The 21,266-nt window shown below is 38.7% G+C and overlaps 1 protein-coding gene across 1 annotated transcript in view; it reads right to left on the reverse strand.

Moving 5' to 3' along the window:
- USP34 (ubiquitin specific peptidase 34) overlaps positions 1 to 5,197 on the reverse strand; it is a 398,976-nt gene extending 393,779 nt beyond the window's left edge. Inside the window, exon 1 of the mRNA XM_074206840.1 lies at positions 5,091 to 5,197. Coding sequence (XP_074062941.1) covers positions 5,091 to 5,133 — 43 coding nt within the window. The 5' untranslated portion in view covers positions 5,134 to 5,197. The remainder of the gene's footprint in view (positions 1 to 5,090) is intronic.
- Between the last annotated feature and the right edge of the window lie 16,069 nt (positions 5,198 to 21,266).

The following is a 21,266-nucleotide window of genomic DNA, read 5'->3' on the forward strand; positions in this document are numbered from 1 at the left end:
AAATCATTTACACTGATTTTGTATATGGTTTACAATGACCTCTCTGTATCCATGTTTATTTCTGCCAAAACAGTTTCTTAAAATCTGAAATTTTCCTTATTGTCTCTGTATCCCCAGAGCCTAACACTGGTTCACATCTAATCAACATCCTCACAAAATACCACCTAACAACATCCCTATGAAGCAGATAATGCATGTATTGGTTAATACTTTTTACAATGAGAAAAACTGAAACTCAAGAGAAATGAAAATCCTTCACATAGTCATATAGCCATACAAGCAGGTCCAGAACTAGAATCTAGCTAGGCCTTCCATTTCCAGGTTTTGATGCTGTATCAAACTGGGTCCTAATGATAAACCAAATTAGAAAAATAACTATCACTAGTATCAAAACCAGGGCAGCTAGGTGGGGCTCAGTGAATAAAAAGCTGGGTTTGGAGTCAGGAGACTCATCTTCCTGAGTTGAAATCTGACCTCAGACAGATACTAGACTCTGTATCCCTGGGCAAGTCACTTAACCCTGTTTGCCACAGTTTCCTCATCCATAAAGTGAACTGGAGAAAGAAATGGCAAACCACTCCAGTACCTGTGCCAAGAAAACCCCAAATGGGGTCAGTAAGACTAGGACATGAAATGACTGAACAAGTAATACCACAACCCTATTTTCAAGACTATCCAGACAGGGTGGAACTCTAAACCTATGATTTCTTTAGTATAGAGAACTCCCAGGAAGGGAATTTCCTATCCAAAGCTGATAGGAGCCTTCTTTACAATTTACAGTTTGAGTTACCCTAGAGCACACTTCAGTGTTAGGTGGCAGTTCCAAAAACACATAGCTTCTATATTAACTGAGGCAGGTGCTGAATCCAGGACTTTCTTGGTTTCTCTTTATCTTCAACTTTTAGGCCATTAGGTGATCTATTTTTTATTCTAAATAACTAGTTTATTAGTTTAAAAGAACTATTAAAGAAACATACTCAATTACCAAACCCTAAATAATACAGAAATTTAAGTGATTAAAAGTATTCTATTTACATTTCTTCTCTTCCTTAAAAAAAAAAAACTGAAAAATTAAACCACAACTGATTGTTTTTATTTAATTCCTAAATTCCTAAGCCAGGGTTTTACAATCCTAACATTAAGATTAAATACTATTATAAAAAACTGACATCTGGATTCTTTTATCCTTATTTTCCTATTCCCCCAAAGGCACAATCAGCCTTTCAGTTACCCAAGTCTGCAACTTGAGTCACTGGGACTCTTCACTCATAACACATATCCAAACAGTTGCCAAATCATGTCAATTTTACCTCTATAATAACTCTCATATGTCCCTTTCAATCCACTCAAATAGACTGCACCCTAATTAAAGCCATCACCTCTCCACTGACCTATTGAAATAGCCACTCTTCTTCAAATCTCCACACACACACCCCCCTTCAATTCCTCTACAAATGTAAATTTTCCAAAGCACACATCTAACTAATCCAGTTGTACCTCCCTATTATCCCTTGTATCAACTATAAACTTTATGGCTGAACTACTAAAAGTCCTTCACACCCTGGACAAACCTACCTTTCCAGTCTTCTTAAACATTACTTCTTACTTCCTTCTACATGCTCTACAGGACAGCCATACTGTTCAATTGGGGATACCTCACACAAGTCTATCTCTACCTTTGCACTGGGTCTATGCTTATAATGCTCTCTCTCCCTCTGCTCTCCACCTAGAGACAGAAACCTCTCAAGATTCCTTAGCTTTGTTCAAAACTGAGGTCAAAACTGAGCTCAAGTGCCTTCATCTGCAGAGGGCCTTTCCTGGTTCCCGTAGGTAGCAGTTAGTTCTTCCTCTCCTTAAAGTTACTTTGTATCTACCTTGTAAGTGTCTTTACATGCCTAAATATTTGCAAGCTCTATTCCCTTATAACTTAAGCTCCTTAAGGGAAAGAACTATTTTCAATTTTGTCTTTCTGCTAGAAACTAGCAGTGTCCAATATAAAATAGACACTTAATAAAAACTTGCTTTGACTATAATCAGTAATAAAAATAAGTCGGTTCAAATTTTGTTTCTGATGCTTACTGTGTGAGGACCTCAGATGACACAAACTCTCTGGGCCTCAATTTCTTAAACTATTTGAGATAATATAAATTAAAGCACCTTTCAAACTTTCTAAGTCAATACATGAAAGTTATGATTATTATTCATCTGTAAAATGAAGGAATAGGACTAGACATTCACCTGAGGTCACCACAGTTTTGGATCTATGACTTTAACTAAATACAGAGAGCAGACTCATCCCTAAAATAATCAATAACTAGAGAACAAAACTGACTCACAAACTTTTGTTTTTGGTCAAATATTTCAACTTTTACAACCTACCAGTTTCTTTAAAACAAATTTTTATAAACCATTCTAAACATATCTTTACATACATCTATACATATTTGCTAAGACTGTCAGGCGACAATAGTAATACTCGAAAAATTGTGATTTGGGGGATATGAGTCTCAGATTTTCTATATCTTTGTACAGTTTTCCAAATCAAGAAGCCAACAGGCACTTATTAAACATCTATGTGCCTGACATGGCACTAAGTGGTGGTTACAGAGGCAAAAGACAGTCCCTGCTCTCAAGCAGTTTACAGTCTCCTGGTTACAGGTCACTGAACTCCAAAAAAAAAAAAAAAAAGTCTACATAACTCTGCTAAGTACTACAATCACAAAGAAACATAATGTAGTCCCTGCCCACAAGGAACTTTAAGTACACACATACAAATATACAAGACAAATAATGAGCCAAGAAGGAGAAGGAAGAAGCACTGGCCACTGAGGAGATCAAGAAAGGTCTCCTGAAGGTATTTGAACAAAGCTTTGAAACTAGGATTGGCTGTATCTGAAGCTTTTCCAGCTTAAACAGTACTTTCTAAAAATTTCCCTCCTATAACTTAGCCTTCAAAAACTCAGGGAAAGCAGCACACCAAGAAGAGGCATCAAATCAAGATCTTAGTAAAGTATTACTACTGTGTACATTAAAATGCTAATTGCCACAAAATTCATAAGCAATTATAAAAGCTGGTAAGTATGTGGGCCTAAAAGGTAACAAAATCATTTAGAATTTTAATAAAGTACTCTCCTCCATCCAACTGGTAAACTGAAGCACTTTAAAAAGTGTGATCTATTTCAGGTGAATTGTAGGCAAATTTGGCAGTATAAGGAAGAGAGGAAGAAGAGGGGAGAGAGAAAACATAATTGCTCTTCATTTGTAAAATAATAATTCTTAATTTGTAACATTTTTACAGGCTCTGACCCTATGAAAAAAAGACCTGCTCAGTAAATTAGTGATGATCACGATTACAAAGAAAAATGTTTAACCTACTTCAAGTCATGTTTCTTTTACCTAATAGTTGTCCTGTTAGACCTGTCCAAGTGGCATGTATAAAAGAACTTTGATCAAGATGAGACCCATGATAGTGCTTCAAATTCCAAAAACAGTATTCACTACACCATGTGAAATTAGCAAGGAAAAACTTCAATTCTGAAATAAGCACACTTGAGAGAAATAATTTTCAACCATTTTAAGAAACACCATTCATTATAAATATAAAAATTAACTACAAGTCATCCTTTTATCCTTGGACTATATTTTGTTAGGCTAGTAAGTAAAAGTTGCAGTACACCTGAAATAAAATTGCATGAGGGTAAAAGAGTTTGTGGTCTTATTTTTCATCAAGGGTTTGAAATAAGGTTCTAACAACAGCAAAAAAATGGTAACCCCATATTACAGTACTTCACTAGGACCTTCCTCTATGGTTAAGGCTTGGCACAAAGTTTCAATGAATTCAAAAATTAATGATTCTATTATGGTACTGTAACGTTAGTGACATCTGGAAAGTTATCCATGAATGTTCTTATCACGTTTAAATTCATAGTTATAAAAGTCTAAAAATCATGGTAAAATTATGAGTAGTTTTACCCTAATATATTAACTGAAGTCTGATCACTTTTTTAATGCAATAAAAAAAGGCCTTATAAAACAAGACACTTATGCAGTTGAAAAGCTTGCAAGTTTTGTGTAAACATAGAAAAGCACTGCTTTTTTTAATCACAGCGTTCTATACCAATTCCATCAAAACAATTTTCAGTCAAAACATGTACCAATGTAGAAATTTGATCAAAATTCCTGGAAAATACAAAATGAAACAGAAGTACTTGAGAGATTCATCTGGATAAGCTATTTTCAGGAAGTAAAAACATCAGTCTGTAAGACTAATCAATTCTACATTTATAATAGCATTTTAAGGTTTACAAAGCACTATTCTGACAACTCTGTAAGGGAGATGGTCTAAGTATTATCATTATTATTCCCATTGCTGAGGCCAGGAAACTGAGGCACATGTTTAAAGTAACTTGCCCGTAGTTGCACAACTGGTAAAAACCCACAAAAGCTCTTTGCACTTCGCCTAATCAACGCCCACAACAACTGAAACCCTCCAGCTTTAAACTTCACTTTATCAATCAATGACCGAGTGGTCAAGAAAAAAAGAACGAGTCAAAACGCATACATCCCATTTTATCAGCATTTCAACTGAATAAAGAAAAATAAAAATAAAAGCCTGGGAGTCTTTGGAATGACTGCATGAAGCAGACACAACTGGTTTGTTGGGCTTTTAAAATGACAATCCTTCGGATTACTTTCTTATCGAGTGAGTCTGATTCAGATCTTCCAAGCAGGCCTCTAGGCCCGACTGAGAGTTGACCGACCCAGTATTTTATTATTTTTCAACATGCTTGACACAGCCGAATCCAGAGTAGCGGCATGGGAGCCGCGGCGCACGTTCTCCGCCGGGCCATTCAACAGCGGCGGGGCCGGCGGGGCCGGCGGGGCCGGGGCGGCCCGGGCCGGCCCGGGCCGCGGCCGCCGCCTCCCCTCCCCCTCCCAGCCAGGCCCGGCCTCCGCGCCCCCGCCCCGGGCTCATCAGCCCCTCATTAATGGACACCTGTAATGAGCAAAGTTTGCCGGCGCCAGGCCGCGCCAGGCCCCGCCAGGCCTCCCCCGGCCCCGGCCCCCCGCGCCCAGGCCGCGCCACTTACTTTCATTCAACACCTCCACCAGGTCTGCGCAGTTGTCGCACATCGTTCGGCCGCCGCCCCCCCCTCCCCCGCTTCGGCTCGCGCCGCCGGATCCCGACCGAGGGGGGAGGGGAGCGCGGAGGAGGGCGGCCGCCGGCCGGCGGGGGAGGGGAGCGCGGCCGAGGGCGGGGGGGGCCGGGGCCCGGCGGTCCCGGGAGCGGGGGGCCGGGGCGCGGCGCGGGCCGGGGGGGGGCGGGCGCCGGGGGGGGGGCGGGCGCGGAGCGGCGGGCGCGGAGCGGCGAGGCGCCTCAGCGGCCGGACGCCGCGGCCTCCGCCGACGCCGCCGCCGCCATTTTCCCAGCGCGCTCGGGCCGCGCTCGGCTCCTTCCGAGCAGGCGAAGCAGCCGAAGAGCAGGGGCGCCGGCTCTCATGCCCCCTCCGCCGCCGCCCCCTCCCGCCGCGCCGGGCCCCCGCGGCACACGCACCCACACGCACACGCGCGCCTGCACATCCACACCAGCACACGCACACGCACGCCCACCGCCCGCACCTCCTCCGCCGCCTCACCTCCCTCCCTTTCCTCTTCCGTCCTCCCCTCCCCACCCCCCGCGCACCCCTCCCAGCCCCGGATCTCAGGCCGCGGCCGGAAGGAAAACACGGAGCCGGCTGGGCCCGGGCGGGAAGATGGCGGCGCGGGCCGGGCCCCCCCGCCCCCCCCCCCCCGGCCCGGCGCGGGGAAGCTACAAACAAAGCGCAGCCCGGGGGGGGGGGGGCGCGGTCGCGGTCACGGTCACGGTCACTCACGTTGCGTTCGCCGCCCGGGCCAGCTGCTCCAGGCCCGCGAGCCCCCGCCGGGCCGAGGGCAGCCCGGGGTGTGGCGTCCGCCGGCCGGGGGGCTGCGGCTCCCAACCGCCGCGCCGGGACCTCCGCCGCCGCCTCCAGCCGCCGCGGCTCCAACTTGAACTTGTAAAATGAGGGGGTGGGACTAGAGGACCCTCCGGGCTCCGAGTCTGTGATCCGGTGAACTTGTCACCCAATAGAACGGTGCGGGGGGGGGGCGGGGAAGACGGCGGAACGCAGGGAGTGGTTGCTCGAGCGACCGGAGCCCTTTATCCAAGATGGGCCCGGGGGGCCGCCGGGCCGGAGCGGCCCAGCCCGGCGGGGAGGGGTCCCCAAGACCCCTGCCCCTGGGCAGGACGCTGCCCAGCCCGCCCCCGCGCCGGGGCTGCGGCCGACGGCCGGAAGCCCAAGCCGCAGTGGGCACCTCGGTGCCACCGGGAGATGGGAGCGCACAGCTGCCCCCCTCCACTCAGATGGCACCTAAGGCAGGGAGAGGAGACCGCCCCGGCCGCTGTGACCTTGGGCCGCCGGAGGTGATCCCGCCCGTTTTACAAAGGACTCCCGTGATCGGCAATCATTTACTAACCACCAAGAATACAGACTAAAAATAAAGATTTTTTTTTTTTTTGCCCTAAAAGAGCAAACATTCTATTGGGAGGGAGACTATGTAAAGCCATGGGCTTATACAAGGTAATATTCTGGAGGGAATTCTAGCTGCCAGCCCTATCTGTTTCACAGTTTGCATAAGCATCAAAGGGAATAACAGCATCATAGTATAGTATAATATGGGAAAAGGCCTTAAAAACTAAAAACTCCAACATGTGACATTAACTACTGAATATACACATGACTTTTTTAGTTCTCAATGAAACCACTTTTTCTCCAATTTAGCCACTTAAGTGACTTAGTCTTCTTTCTGTTGTTAAAATTGAAAAAACAGCAATTCCAAGGAGCTTCTGTCTTAAGGAGCACAAAGTAAGATTGAACGGGTGGTATCAGAACTGAGCTCTCTAATTTATGAACATTAACAACCTACTAAACACTAATGAGATTCTCAGATTGGCCATACTGAAGAAAAAGTAAAATACTAGAAACTGATAGACAAAGCAAACATTGGGGGCAGCTAAGTGGCAGCGGATACAGGACTGGCCCTGGAATCAGGAGTACCTGAGTTCAAATCCGGCCTTGGACACTTAATAATTACCTAGCTGTGTGGCCTTGGGCAAGCCACTTAACCCCATTGCCTTGCAAAAAAACTAAAAAAATAAAAAAAGAAAGCAAACGTTGGAATTTGAAGTTTTACTTCCAACTTTTTGTAGCTTCATTTTTAATGAAAGGCAACATATTGGCATAGAGTAACATTGCTCTTAAATATTTCTAGACCCCTTGATTTTTTTTTTGTAAATGATAATGATCACTCCAGTCAACATAATTCCATGAATGAAAGCATGATTGCGAAGCTTGAACTCCAACTGTTATGTGAATTCCATATGTCCATCCTTTTTAGTCTGTTGGAATTTAAGGTTCAATCTGTTAAAACAATGATTCCCATCTCAAGCATTTGCCCAGATATATTCTTGCTTAATGTGATGTAATGGTTTATCGAATCAGCCTCAGAATCAGGAAGACTCAGGCCTTGCCTGTGACACACACATATTGACTTTGTGACATTTCATTGCCTCAAACAACTCTAGACTAGAAGTTCTAGAGATTTGCTGATCTGCATTGGTAAAGAGAATTTCCTCACCAATGAAATAAGTCCAGATCCACCTTCCCCCCCCAAAAAAAAAAAATTGTCAACAATTGTTAGACATGAATGTGGCTTCTAAGTTACTCTGCTGTAATCTCTTGTCATTCAACAGCTTTCAGAAACAAAGTTTTGAATATTAGAGTAGTAGTTGTGCTTTAACATTTATATTGATAGTTATCTTCAAGTGAAAAAAGCACTTATTCAGCACCTATCAACATGGTTTATTGACAAGGCTAAAAAAATACTTTTGAAATTGAGTAGCTTGTGGTAGGCCCATGTCCTCTCTAGAGGTTGGATAGGGTCACCATTTTATAGATGTGTAACATTAGGTTGCATTGATCCTATATTACTGACCTTTTCTTAATTGTTGTTAAAGTCTCTTTGACCCACAATGCATTGAAGGTGCTTTCAGAGTTTTGTGCATAGATTTGTTCCTGAAATGTATGCATTAATCAGGGTAGGTAACAAAGTACACTTCTCAACTAAAGTCTTCCTCTGAGGTTTCTTCCAAGTATAGAGATGACTGGATTCCTAGAACTTCTGCCAATTGAACATAGATTCTGGAGAAAATTTCTCCAAGTTCAATCTCTCCTCAGAACACTAGCCCATTTAAATTGAATGGTTTGTTACCATCATGCCCTTTTCTCTTTTCAGCAATAGCTAAGATCTAAGATAGTGAAAGCATACAAATTTTGACTACAGTAAATATCCCTCATTTTTTAAATCAATGAAGATTTTTCCTATTAGGATGCCTAAAGTAGATCTCTCACTTTTGTGATCGCCACACACTACCTTTATTTTTATTTGTTTAAGCATGACTTTCTCCATTAAAAACTTTCTTAAAAGCTAAGCTGTCAAAAGAAAGGACCTGGCAAAGACTTCTATTATTGGTCAAAACTGTCATCAGACGACCAGCCTAGAGAAGTTTGGAGGGCTTCATCACTAGAAGGTTGTCTTCCAGGTGCTTTCTTCCATTCCCTCTCAACAGTACCTTCTGGAGGCTGTCTATATCAAGTCATGGTGGAAGTGAAATGGTGGTCACCAGTCATTTGACATTTTAAAGTTTATCACCATCTAGTGGCAGAATTGTACTTAAACCACTATGCCATGGTTCTCAAACTTCTTGCAAAAGCCAAGGACCCTTTTACTTTAAAAAGTCTGAAACCCTTGTTATAAAATCTTTAAGTTATTCTTATTGGTATCAAATAGTATAATAAAGTTCAAAAAATATTTTCTTACACCTTATACCTGCTTTCAAAAAGAACCTATTCCCAGCATATTGGCAAAGACACCATAATGTGGGAAAAGTTACAGAAACTGTTTGATAGCTACAGAGGATATGAATTGGTCAAACCATTCTGAAAAAGTAATTTGTAGGTATACTGAGAAGATGACTAAATTTCCTAAGATCAGAAATTTAGAACCTAAAGAAACCTTTAAGGCCATAAAGTTCAGTATTCTCATTTTAGAGGAGAGAAAACTTGAGGTACTGAGTGATTAAGTAACTTATCCAGGATCATGCAACTAATAGGTATCCAAAGTGGAATTTAAAACCAGCTCTTCTTTATTCTATATCACACACTCTCAAAAATTACCTTTGACTCAGAGATCCTACTTCCAGGCATATACCACAAGGAATCTGAATATAGGAAGAACTACTATGAATCAAAATAGTAACATAATTGGAGGAGGAAAGTTGGGAGGAGGGAATCCCCACCAAGTAGAAAATGACTGAATAAATTTTAGTACATGAATATAATGAAGAAAAATATAAAACAATCCCGTTTTCTATTAGAAGAAGAAATTGAAAAACATTAAGAAATCCAGATTCTTTCTCTCTGGATTCTCTCCCTGACTATTTTTTTTTAGGGTTTGTTTTTTTTTGCAAGGCAAACAGGGTTAAGTGGCTTGCCCAAGGCCACACGCAGCTAGGTAATTATTAAGTGTCTGAGACCGGATTTGAACCCAGGTATTCCTGACTCCAGAGCTGGTGCTTTATCCACTGCACCACCTAGCGGCCCCCTCTTCCTGACTATTTGAGCAATTCCTCAACCTACCTTTTTAGAACAGGAAGGAAAATGGAAGAAGAAATCAAAATTTTTTCCTGGGCTTTTTTTCTTGGTATTAGTAATCCAGAGGGTTGTCAAAGTTCTCACTTGTTTAATCTTTGAATTAATATTTTGACATATAATAATAATAACTACCATTTATATAGTACTTTAACATTTGCATATAATTTACAGATAATTCATTTTATCCTCACAAACCAAGAAGGTAGGAACTATTTTTTTTTTAACAAATGAGAAAACTTAGGAAGACAAAGGTTAAGGTGCTTTATTTCAATACCTTGAACTCTGGTGCTCCTATTTCCAGCACTATTCATTTTGCTACCTAGTTGCCTCTATATATGCTATTCATAAGATATATCTTTTTGGAAAAGAACCAAAGAAGGAAAAGAGAAGGAGTGGCATGTATAAAATTATGAATTCAGAGAAACATGGAAAAACTTTTATAAACTGATACAGAATGAATTAAGTAAAACCAAGAAAACTATCCAGTTAATATAGGCCTTGGAAGTTAGGGACCAGAAATCATAAACATAATCTAGGAACTTTCAGACCTAAAAGCACAATCCCTCTAGCCCTTTGTAAGACTTATTAATTCTTTATGATTAATAATTATATCTTTCAGGCAGAAATTTGAAAAGATAGCTTAGAATTACCCTAATCTTATTTTTGCTGAATATTTGCTGTGAATATAAAGCTATGCTATGGTACTGTAAAATTTCTGCCTCACACTCTTCACCACTCTAATACCTGCTTTCATACATGGTGGCATGAATATTCATGTCAGTTGAACACATTAACTAACCTTCCTATTCAACAACCTCAATCAATCAACATGCTACTGTGTTAGCCCCTGAAGGAGCTTATATTCTATTGGGGGTGGGGGGTGGCAGAGACACACACACACACACACACACACACACACACACATATATATATATGTGTGTGTGTGTGTATTTTACATATATATATATATATATATATAAAATGTATATACAAAGTAAATACAAGCATACCTCAGAGATATTGCAGATTCAGTTGCAGACTTCTAACATAAAGCAAATATCACAGTAAAGCCAATCACTTGAATTTTTCTGGTGCATATTATAAAAGTTATATTTATAATATACTGTAGTCTGTTAAATATGCAACAGTTTTATGTCTTTCAAATGTACATATTTAAAGAGCAATAAAATTGTTCATACCCTTGGATGTAGCAATTCCAATTCTAGGTCTATATCCAGAAGAAATTATAAAAAAATGGGAAAAGTCCTACATGTTCCAAAAACATTCATAGTAGCTCTTTTTGTAGTGGCAAAGAATTGGAAGTTGAGAGGATGCCTATCAATTGGGGAATGGCTAAACAAGTTATGGTACATGAATACTATGGAATACTATTGTTCTAGAAGAAACTGTAAATGGCCAGACTCTAGAGAAGCATGGAATGACTTACAGGAGCAGATGTTGAGTGAAGGGAGTAGAACCAAGAGATCAATGAACACATCAACAGCAACATTATGAGATGAACAACCTTGATGGAAGTAGCTCCTCTCAGTAGCTAGAACAACTGTGTTAGACTGGCTATGGACTATATTATCCCCATCCAGAGGAAGAAAAACAAAACATATGGAAATTTTAAAAAACCCTTCTGAAAAAATTTACATACTTTAATTGCAAAAAAAAAATGCTAACATCATCTGTGTCTTCAGCAAGCCATAATCTTTTTGCTGGTGAAGAATCTGGTTGATGGCTACTGACTGATCAGGGTAGTAATTGCTGAATGTTGGGGTGACTGGCCATTTCTTAAAATAAGACAATGAAGTTTGCTTCATTAACTCTTCCTTTCATTTGAATATTTAAAGCCCATTGTAGGGTTATTATTTAATTTTAATATTGTTGTATCTCTGGTAATGAGAACAGAGGAGAGGAGGGGGGAGATTGGTAAAGCAGTCAGAAAACATACATTTATCATTAAGTTTGCTGTATTATAGGGCACATGTAATACACAGATCACCATAGTTTGAAATATTGCAAGAATTACCAAAAACTGAAACAGAAACATGATGTGAACAGTTGCTGTTGGAAAAATGGCATGAATAGATTTGCTTAAGGCAGGGTTACACAAACCATTCAATTTGTAAAAAAAACATAATTTTTTCAGAGGTCAATAAAGTGAAGTACAATAAAATGAAGTATGCATGTACAATGTAGTGGGGAGAAGGCACAGGAAACCAAGGAATGATTAGGAAAGACCTCATGGCATTTGAGCTTTGAAAGAAGTGAGGGATTAAGGAGAGGTGAGGAAGGAGAACATTAGAGGTCTGGAGACAGCCTGTGAGGAATAACAAAAAAGCCAATTTATCTAGACTACATAGAAGAAATGAAAGGGAATCATGTATAGTAAGTAAGCTTGAAAAGTCGATAAGAAGAAGACCATGATATTGGGAGAGGTGATGCCATGGACAAGCCCATGAACTAACTGGATTTGAGTGAGGGGGAACTATGCTAAGTCAGCAGCCTCACTTTTTTCTCCAGAGCCATCTGGGTCCAGTGGCCAGGTATGAATCAGGTGAGTGTAACCAAGTTATAGGAGTTCTGAAGTCAGAAGAATTGACATTTGACTTCTAGAAGTAATAGGCAATCATTGGAGTACATTGGACAGGGGAGTGATATGGTCAAACCTGCCCAGTCAAATACTATATTTTATAATCAATAAGCTTGGTGGTATATTATATTCTTTACTTCTTTCAGACATTTGTTTTATTTGCTTAAAAGTTAATCAAAAATTTTAATTACTTTGTCTGATCATAACTTCTTATTCCATCTCTTTCTGTGCCTTACCCCTCCTAAACCTATTCTTCACCTTCACTTTTAATTCAGGCCTCCATTCTGCACTATTTTTTCAGGTCATTACTCCTGTTCTGACTTCTCTTTCCTTTTTTCCCAGTCTTGATTCTGATAACCCTATTTGCTTCTCTCAAATTCCTTGCTATTTCTTTTCACTTTCTCAAATGTCCTATCTTGCTCATATTTTGTCAAACCCTGTATTATTCAACCCCTCCCCCACACTTTCCTGCTTTTGTTCACAAGATTCTTAAGCTATTCAGAGGAGATGATTAGCAACCATGTAGACTGGATCTATTACAACTTGAAGTTATCTAACTTGATTGCAGCAGTTTTATTCTCCCAGATTGATATTCTATCCCATTCCCCATGAATGGTATTCTAAACCTCAACTTCAGACCTCCTATAGCTATCTTTCCTCTATCCTTTCATCTGAGGACTTCATTCCTTACTTTATTGAGCAAATATAGACTATAGTAAGCATCTTCTACCCATAACCCCTTAACACTATCCTCCATTCTGTGCTTTGCTCCAGTCTCTGATACCAAGGTGGCCCTCCTCATCAAAGTCCATCCTCTAAATATGTCCTTGATATCATCCCCTCCAGTCTTCCCCAATGAATTCTTTATCCCCTCTCTAATCTTTGATTATTCTCTAGCTACTGATTCCTTCTCTATTCTCTTCAAATATGCTTGTATGCCTTGTGCTTTAACAAAAAAAAAAAAAAATTCATTGGATTTTACTCTCCTCTCAAGCTCTCATCCTATATAGCTCCTACCTTCCTCAGCCAAGTTTCTGTTGAAAAGCAAAACAAAACAGAAAAACCTGTCTCTTCCTTTCCTCTCCCTTCTCAACCCTTCACTTCTGACTTCATTGTTCCACTCCAACTAACCTCACTAAAGTTCCCAATGATATTCTGATCTTTCTTCAAATCTCATCTTTACTGATTTCTCTGCAACATTTAACATGACTTCCTAAGTAGTCTATCTTCTCTGGGTTATTGGGACACAACTCTCTCCTGGTTCTCCTCCTACCTGACTTTTTTTTTGCTTTATCATCATCCATATCATATCTCCTAACTGTGAATGCCCAGGGCTCTCTCCTGACAAGCTTCTCTTTTATTCACAAACTTAGTGATCTTAGCAATTTACATGAACTCAATTGTCTTTATGCAAATGCATCCCTGGACTATATATTTAGCCCCAATTTATTTTCCTTTTTTTAAATCTCTCTTTTGGACATTTCAAATTGGTCATTTTGTAAATATCATGTCCAAACATGTCCATAATAGTACTTGAAAGTTTCTCCTCCCCCAAAACCCAACTCTTCTGAATCTTTTTCTTTCAAGGGCACCACCATCTTTCCAGTTTCCCAGATTTACAAACTTAGCATTAAACCCAACTCCTTCTTCTTCCTCACCCCACATATCTAATTATTAAATATTGTTTCTATCTCAGCCCCTTAAGCAATCAATTAACAAATCTTGTTTCTACTTCTATAATTTCCTTAAGCACAGGTCTGACCATGTTATTCCTTTACTCATTTCCTCTATGATAAAATCAAGTTCAAACTCCTCTTCTTGTCATTTAAAGCCCTTCATAACCTAGTTCCAACCTACTTTTCTCTCTTTAGTCTCCCAGTATCTACATTTAGAAAAAGGAAGCAAAAGGAATGGGACAGAACACCAAGACCGGAAATAGGGGAAGGAGGGATTTAGAGGGGGGAAAAGTTACACTCCACCATCTTAGGGAAAGTATTCACCAGTTCTATCCACTTCAAAATTCATTTGGAACAAAGGCCTAGGCTGGTAAGCCAAGAATTGACCAGCTAGGAGGGGGCTGAGTAGTTTTGAGATTCAACGCCCAAAGAAATCACCATCATAGGAACAGAGTCAGAGAGTAAGAAAGTGAACCAAGAGTATGTGGGAGGGGAAGACTGGAATTAACAAAGATCTCGGGAAGAAGAAAACTCAAAAGACTTTGAATTTAAGCAGAAAATACAACAGGGAAAACAACAGAAATATGACCTCCAGATCTAGTATATGAGCTCAGGCATCTGTGAATAAATATTGTAAAGAAAGTGATCCAATACAATGAAACAACCCTGTGGAATTTGAAGAGAACATGGAACCACAACATGATGTTCCTGAGAGACTCAGAGAAAGAGAAATGTGACAGAATTTAAGTTCTTCACAGAAAAAAATAATGCACAGAATAGAAAACTAGAACCTGCTATAGCAAATCTCAACAACAACAAAAAAAAGAAAAATAGATTAAGAATGCAGGAGTGAAAGACAATCTAGAATAAGAGAGGCAAAAATTAAAAGAAAATATCCTAATTGCAGTAAAGCAATGTCCTTAAAGACAAAAATGCATAGAGACAACTTCAGGATCATAGCTCTCCCAGAATGAAAAACTCTAATTCCAAATTATAGCCAATAAACAACAGAATTACCCAGAACTAATGAATGAACTACTAATTGAAAGAATTCATTGATTGTCTCCAGGAAAAAAACTGAAGACTGCAAGCCTTCATGGTGGTTAAATTTAACATGATGGTTAAATTTAATAATTCATTTCAGAAATAAGTTTGCAAGTAATCAAGAGAGACATTTAAATATCAAGGGAAGGAAATTTGAATTACATAAGATTATTAAATATCCACTTGAAAATTCAAGAGAGAATGGAATAATGTAAAGAGCAATGGTGCTCAGGATGCTGCCTAGGAAGACCTTCCTTGCAAATTTGAGCTTAACCATACATGGGGAAAAAAAAGATGGACATTCTTTTATAATAAAGAGACATTTGAAATATTTTAGGAAAGAAAACCAGAACTAAAGAGATTGCTTCTCAAAGGTCTCAATCAACAGAAATACCATTAGGATGAATGAACACAGCAGGCAGGGATACTAATAGCAACAGTGACAACAACAAATCAATAAGACTTCTTCCTAAATGTATACAAAAATGGAGTGAGGGGGAAGCAAAAATCAGATGGAGGTAACAGTGGATTAGGTTTTGTTTGATTGTTATTTGTTTGGAGTTTGGTTTGTTGCTTTTTTTTTTTTGCTAGGCTATATTACAAAATGGAAGGGTGAATGAAAAGGGAGCAGAGGGATAAAGAAGAGTAGATGATGTGCACAAGTCAAGTAGAGAGTTATCTGTGATGGGAAGGTAGTGGTGGTCTCAGAAAGAGAAGAACCTGCAGTGGAGTGGGTAAGGAAGTAGAAAGAAAGATTTGAAAGAGGGAAGCCTTGCTTTGGTAATGGGAAAAAGTTCCAATGATGAAGGACCCAATGGATGGAGAGAGCTGTTCTCTAAAGGGAGATGGGAATCTTGTGCTAGATGTGGTCTAGGAGATTTAGTGCTTAAAAAAAATTCTACTTGTTCTGCCTCAGAAAGGGAGAGCCCAGAATGAATACCTGGGAAATTATGATTCCATAAGGAATAGAGAGATTCTAGATAATTATCAGGACCAGGAACCAGAGAATGAGGGGCTAAAATAGGAATAGAAAGAAAAAAAGTAGTTAATGGAGAGAGTGATAGAAAACCTCTCTGGTAAGGTGGGCAAAAAAAAATGTTTACAGCCATGAATGGTAGGACTCTGGAGAAAAACATGGAAAGAATTATAGGAGCTGATGCTGAGCAAAGGGAGCAGAACCAGGAAAAGCATTGTACAAATTAACAACACCGTGAGATGATCAACATTAATGGAATGCAACTCCTCTCAGCAGTTCAGAAAGCTAGGATAACTCTGGGAGAGCAGACAAAAAAAAAAGAACAAAAAACCCTACAAAATTTTATTGAACGCTATGTTCACTTCAAAAATTTCCCTTATGTTCTTATTTCCTGTCCTATGATTTTCTTTCTTTTCCCTTAGTCCTAATATAGAAAATGACTAATATGTAAACATGTTAAACACAAATGTACATGTACAACATTCACTGGACTGTTCACCACTGAGGGGAGTAGGTTGGGAAAGGTGGATGGAAGAAAGTTTGATAAATATGCATGTGTATGAATGTTGAAAAACTCTCATAACATGTAATTGGAAAAATAAAATATCAATTAACAGAAACTAGTTACAGGATTACCTGAAGGGGAGGACGGGGGGGAATCTATTTGACAGGAGGTATAGGAGGAGGGAAAAGAAATAATCAGATAAAAGCAAGAGAGAGAAAAAGAATCTAATAAGCAAAACCCCAAGAGAAAGAAGTAAACAATAAGAGCAGGGGATTAGGGTAAAAAAAAAGTTATAGGAAATATAGACACCTTAAAGAATAAACTAAAGTAAATGAAGAAACAGTAGTGTGTTTTCAAGCAGAAAGAAAAAAAATCATGATTTAAATTTTTATAATATTTTAACATGTAAATAATTTTTTAAAAATTTAAAAATTCCTAATATTAAAGCTAAGTAGAGCAAAAATAATGATTTCATAAAGGTGAATGGATGATCCAGTAAGTCCAATAAAAAAAGTGACATTGGATGGAAGAAAAAATTCTTCAATCATTTGCTAACAAAAAAACATTTTTAATTAAAGACATATTTGAAATCAAATGAAGAGATGGGAAGATTAACTATGGCAAATCCAAAAAGTGAGAATTTCAGTCATGCTATATGACAAATCCAAAAATGTAAACTGCATTATGATGAATCAGATTAGAAACCAATATCACTAATAAACTTATATGTTCACTAGGCCTAAGCATCTAACTTCATAAAGGAAGCATTAACTTATCTAAATAAAGATATAGGGATGGCTAGGTGGCACAGTAGATGGAGCACCAGCCCTGGAGTCTGGAGTACCTGAGTTCAAATCCAGCCTCAGATACTTAATAATTACCTAGCTGTGTGGCCTTGGGCAAGCCACATAGCCCCATTGCCTTGCAAAAAAAAATGAAGATATAGATTATAATACAATAATAAAAGGAGACTTCATTATCCTCTGTTGAGAATAAGATGAACAAAAAGACAAAATGAACAAATTACTGGAGAAAATAGAATTAATAAATATCTTCTAAATAGGGCAATAAAAGAAAATATAGAAATATATATAAGGATTTTTAAGATTAAGGAATTCAAAGACATATATTTATACACACACATACACACACACACACACACACACACACACACACACACACACACACATATATATATATATATATATCTACAGGTATATGTCTCATCACTACATGGAAGTTTTACAAAAATTGACCTTATATTTGGGCACAGAGATGTTGCAAAAAAATGTAAAAAGACACATATACCTACTTCTAAGACACAATAAAAATGTTCATTGGTTCAGGGATCACAGACAAAAAAGTACAGCCCCAAATGAAGATTTAATAAATTCTAAATAATGACTGAGTCAAAGAACAAATAATAGAAATTTATGTGAAAGAACATGACAATGATGAAACAATTTACAAAATTTCTAGGATGTAGCTAAAGCAGTCTTCAGGGGAAATCCCACTTCTACAAATAAATGTTAACAAAATAGCAAAAGAGAGAATGAACCAAATATGCATATTAAATAGTTTTTGAAATCCAGAAATAAGCACAAAAGAGATTAAATATTAGAGGAGAAATAGACAAATTAGAAACCAAATCAATTATGGATAATAAAATTAAAAGCTAGTTATTTGAAAAAACTAATAAAATTGATAAGACTAGCTAATCAAAGTAAAGAAGGCCAAAAATAAAATCAATAAAATAGCAGATGAGAATGAAATCAAGAAAACCAGAAGAAAAAAAAAGAATAACCAGAACATGTTCTGCACAGTTATATGCTAACAAAACCAAGAATGAAAAAGAAATAAAGGAATACCTTCCAAAATATAAAAATCAGAAGGTCAAAAAGTGATCTTGAGGCGGCTAGGTGGTGAAGTGGATAGAGCATCGGCCCTGGAGTCAGGAGTACCTGAGTTCAAATCCAGCCTCAGACACTTAATAATTACCTAGCTGTGTGGCCTTGGGCAAGCCACTTAACCCCATTTGCCTTGCAAAATCCTAAAAAAAAAAAAAAAAAAAAAAAGTGATCTCTGAAAAGGAGATGAACAAGCTGTTAAAGGAACTACCAAAGCAAAAAAATTCCTGGTCCTCATGCATTCTATCAAATTTTTATTCTCAAAAATTCAAAGAGAAAGCACCCAACTTAGAACCCTTTTTATGAAACAGAGTTCCAATATTTAATCAAAGGTAAAACACAGAAGAAAAACTGCAGACCACTATCACTAATGAATTTTGACTCAAAAATTTTAAACAAAATCCTGTCTGACTACAGTGATTTATCCAAGAAATCATTCATTATGACCCAATGGGATATAAGGGTGGTTCAGCATTACTAAAAACTGAAACATCCTCCAAAAGTGATCCTCAATAGGTTCAGAAAAACCCTTTCACAAAATGCAGTATTCTTTTATACTAAAAAGCTTATAAACCTCAGGCAAAGAGGGACCTAAAATCAAAATTAAGCATCATATGCCATAGGGATATACTAGAACTTTTCCTGACAAATACTAGTAAAGCAAGGAAGCCCACTGCAAAGACTTTGATTACATGAAGTGAAAAACTGCACAAATTGTTCCTAGAATAAGAAGAGAAGTGGTTGAATGGGAAAAAAAATCTTTGAATCAAAATTCTTTAATAAGGGTTTAATATCCAAGATCTATTTTTTTTACATTAGTATAGCATAGTGGATAGAGCACTGGCCCTGGAGTCAGGAGTACCTGAGTTCAAATCCGGCCTCAGACACTTAATAATTAATTATCCAGCTGTATGGCCTTGGGCAAGCCACTTAACCTCATTGCCTTACAAAAACTAAATATATATATATATATATATATATATATATATATACATATATATTTATATTTATATATATATATTCCCCGGTATATAAGTAGTCTAAGGATATGAACAAACAGTTCTCAAAGAATTACAAAGTAGTCACAAACACATGAAAGAATAAGAGATGCAAATCATCATAATCCTGAAGTTTCACCCCACAACCTGAAAATTGACCAAAAAATGTCCCCTCTGCCTCAAAGATCATTATAATCTAAACTATTTTAAGGGCTGTGTGGGAGTGCTTGCTTCTCTGAACCACATATTCTAGGATAGCAGTTCTCAAATCCTTCATATACATAAGAAGACAATTAGCAATATAAGGTGATGAGTGACCTCTCTTGGGACACTAACAAACTGGTACACATGAGAAATCAAACAATGGAAAGAACTCTAAAATTTGGATCCTGACTCTCCCCCTTATTGCCTATGTTGTCTTGGCATATTACCTAGCCTCCTTGAGTCTCAACTTTTCAACTAAAAGTATTTAATGAAGAAGAGACTAATGTCAGCAAATTCCTGGGACTATGTGCAGGGGACCCCTATGGAGGTTCATGAGCCTGCCTCTAGGCCTTACTTTCCACTTCAGATTATGTGCACATATTCCAACCCATTGACTCTATACCTTTTTGATACTTTTTTGGTTTGTTTGTTTGTTTGTTTTTTTAAGGTTTTTGCAAGGCAAATAGGGTTAAGTGGCTTGCCCAAGGCCACACAGCTAGGTAATTATTAAGTGTCTGAGACCCGATTTGAACCCAGGTACTCCTGACTCCAAGGCTGGTGCTTTATCCACTATGCCACCTAGCCACTCCTCTATACCTTTTTTGAACAGCTTTTGTGTACAAAACTCCATGAGGGAAGATTAGAGAGAGTTTACTGTCTCCTCACTGGCTGTTTGAATGAAGAGAACTAATTAGTATGGACGGCTCAGTGAGAGGGCTCTTGGGCCCTTTACCCAATCTTTGAGAAGCTGTGATCACATGCCATAGCTGTGGCTTATGTTTCTTTTATCTATTCTTTTCTGCTGTTAGATGAAGAAATATCAGAGATAGCTTCAACCATATACGCTTCAAAAGTTCAGAAGCACTAGCTGTCAGTGGTCCAGCAGCTAGAATCTATACCAGAGCTTGCCACAGCCAAGCCAGGGAATAACTGCTTGAAGTAATGTAGTAGTGGGTTGACAGCAGCCAAGACATAGTGTACTCCTGAAGCAAGAAAGCCACTGTTATGGGGTTAAATCATATTCAGAAATTTGGTGAGCAAATACTTTGCAGCAGCCACACAATAGGATTGTTCCTACTTTCCCCAAGAACCAACATGGTAATGGGAGGCGTATGTCCCCTGGTGTTGGAAAGAATACTTTGTAACTTCTGTTCTTTCTAGATTATTTCAATAAATATCACTTTGTAAAAGATAATTCATGTTAATTGGTTAACTGATAGGATAACAAGTCACTGCATCAATCAGTTATATAAGGAGATACTAACTAATGATTGATATTGGGGATAACATTGGAGTTGGGCCTAGAACTGATGACATTAGATCCTCCAAACAATCAAGGATTTCCTGAGAACTGTGAGAGTGAGATGTAACTATCCAGACCTCTGAAGACTTGACTCATCAATGTAAATGAGATTTGGAATAAAGATATCCAGGGTTTATAAGGATAACATATAAAATAAGAAAGTTGGACTCTCTAAAGTTGTTGGTTCTCTGAAGTACTTCTTTGCTCTAAATCTTTTCAGTCCAAAAGAAAACCATCAGAATGGTAAGAAAACTTGAAACTAAATCCCAGTAAGGTTTAGGTGAAGGCTCTAGTTATATTTAATCTAAAGAAAAAATTGGTGG

This window comes from Macrotis lagotis, chromosome 1, assembly GCF_037893015.1.
Source record: "Macrotis lagotis isolate mMagLag1 chromosome 1, bilby.v1.9.chrom.fasta, whole genome shotgun sequence".
Classification (NCBI taxonomy): Eukaryota; Metazoa; Chordata; class Mammalia; order Peramelemorphia; family Peramelidae; genus Macrotis; species Macrotis lagotis.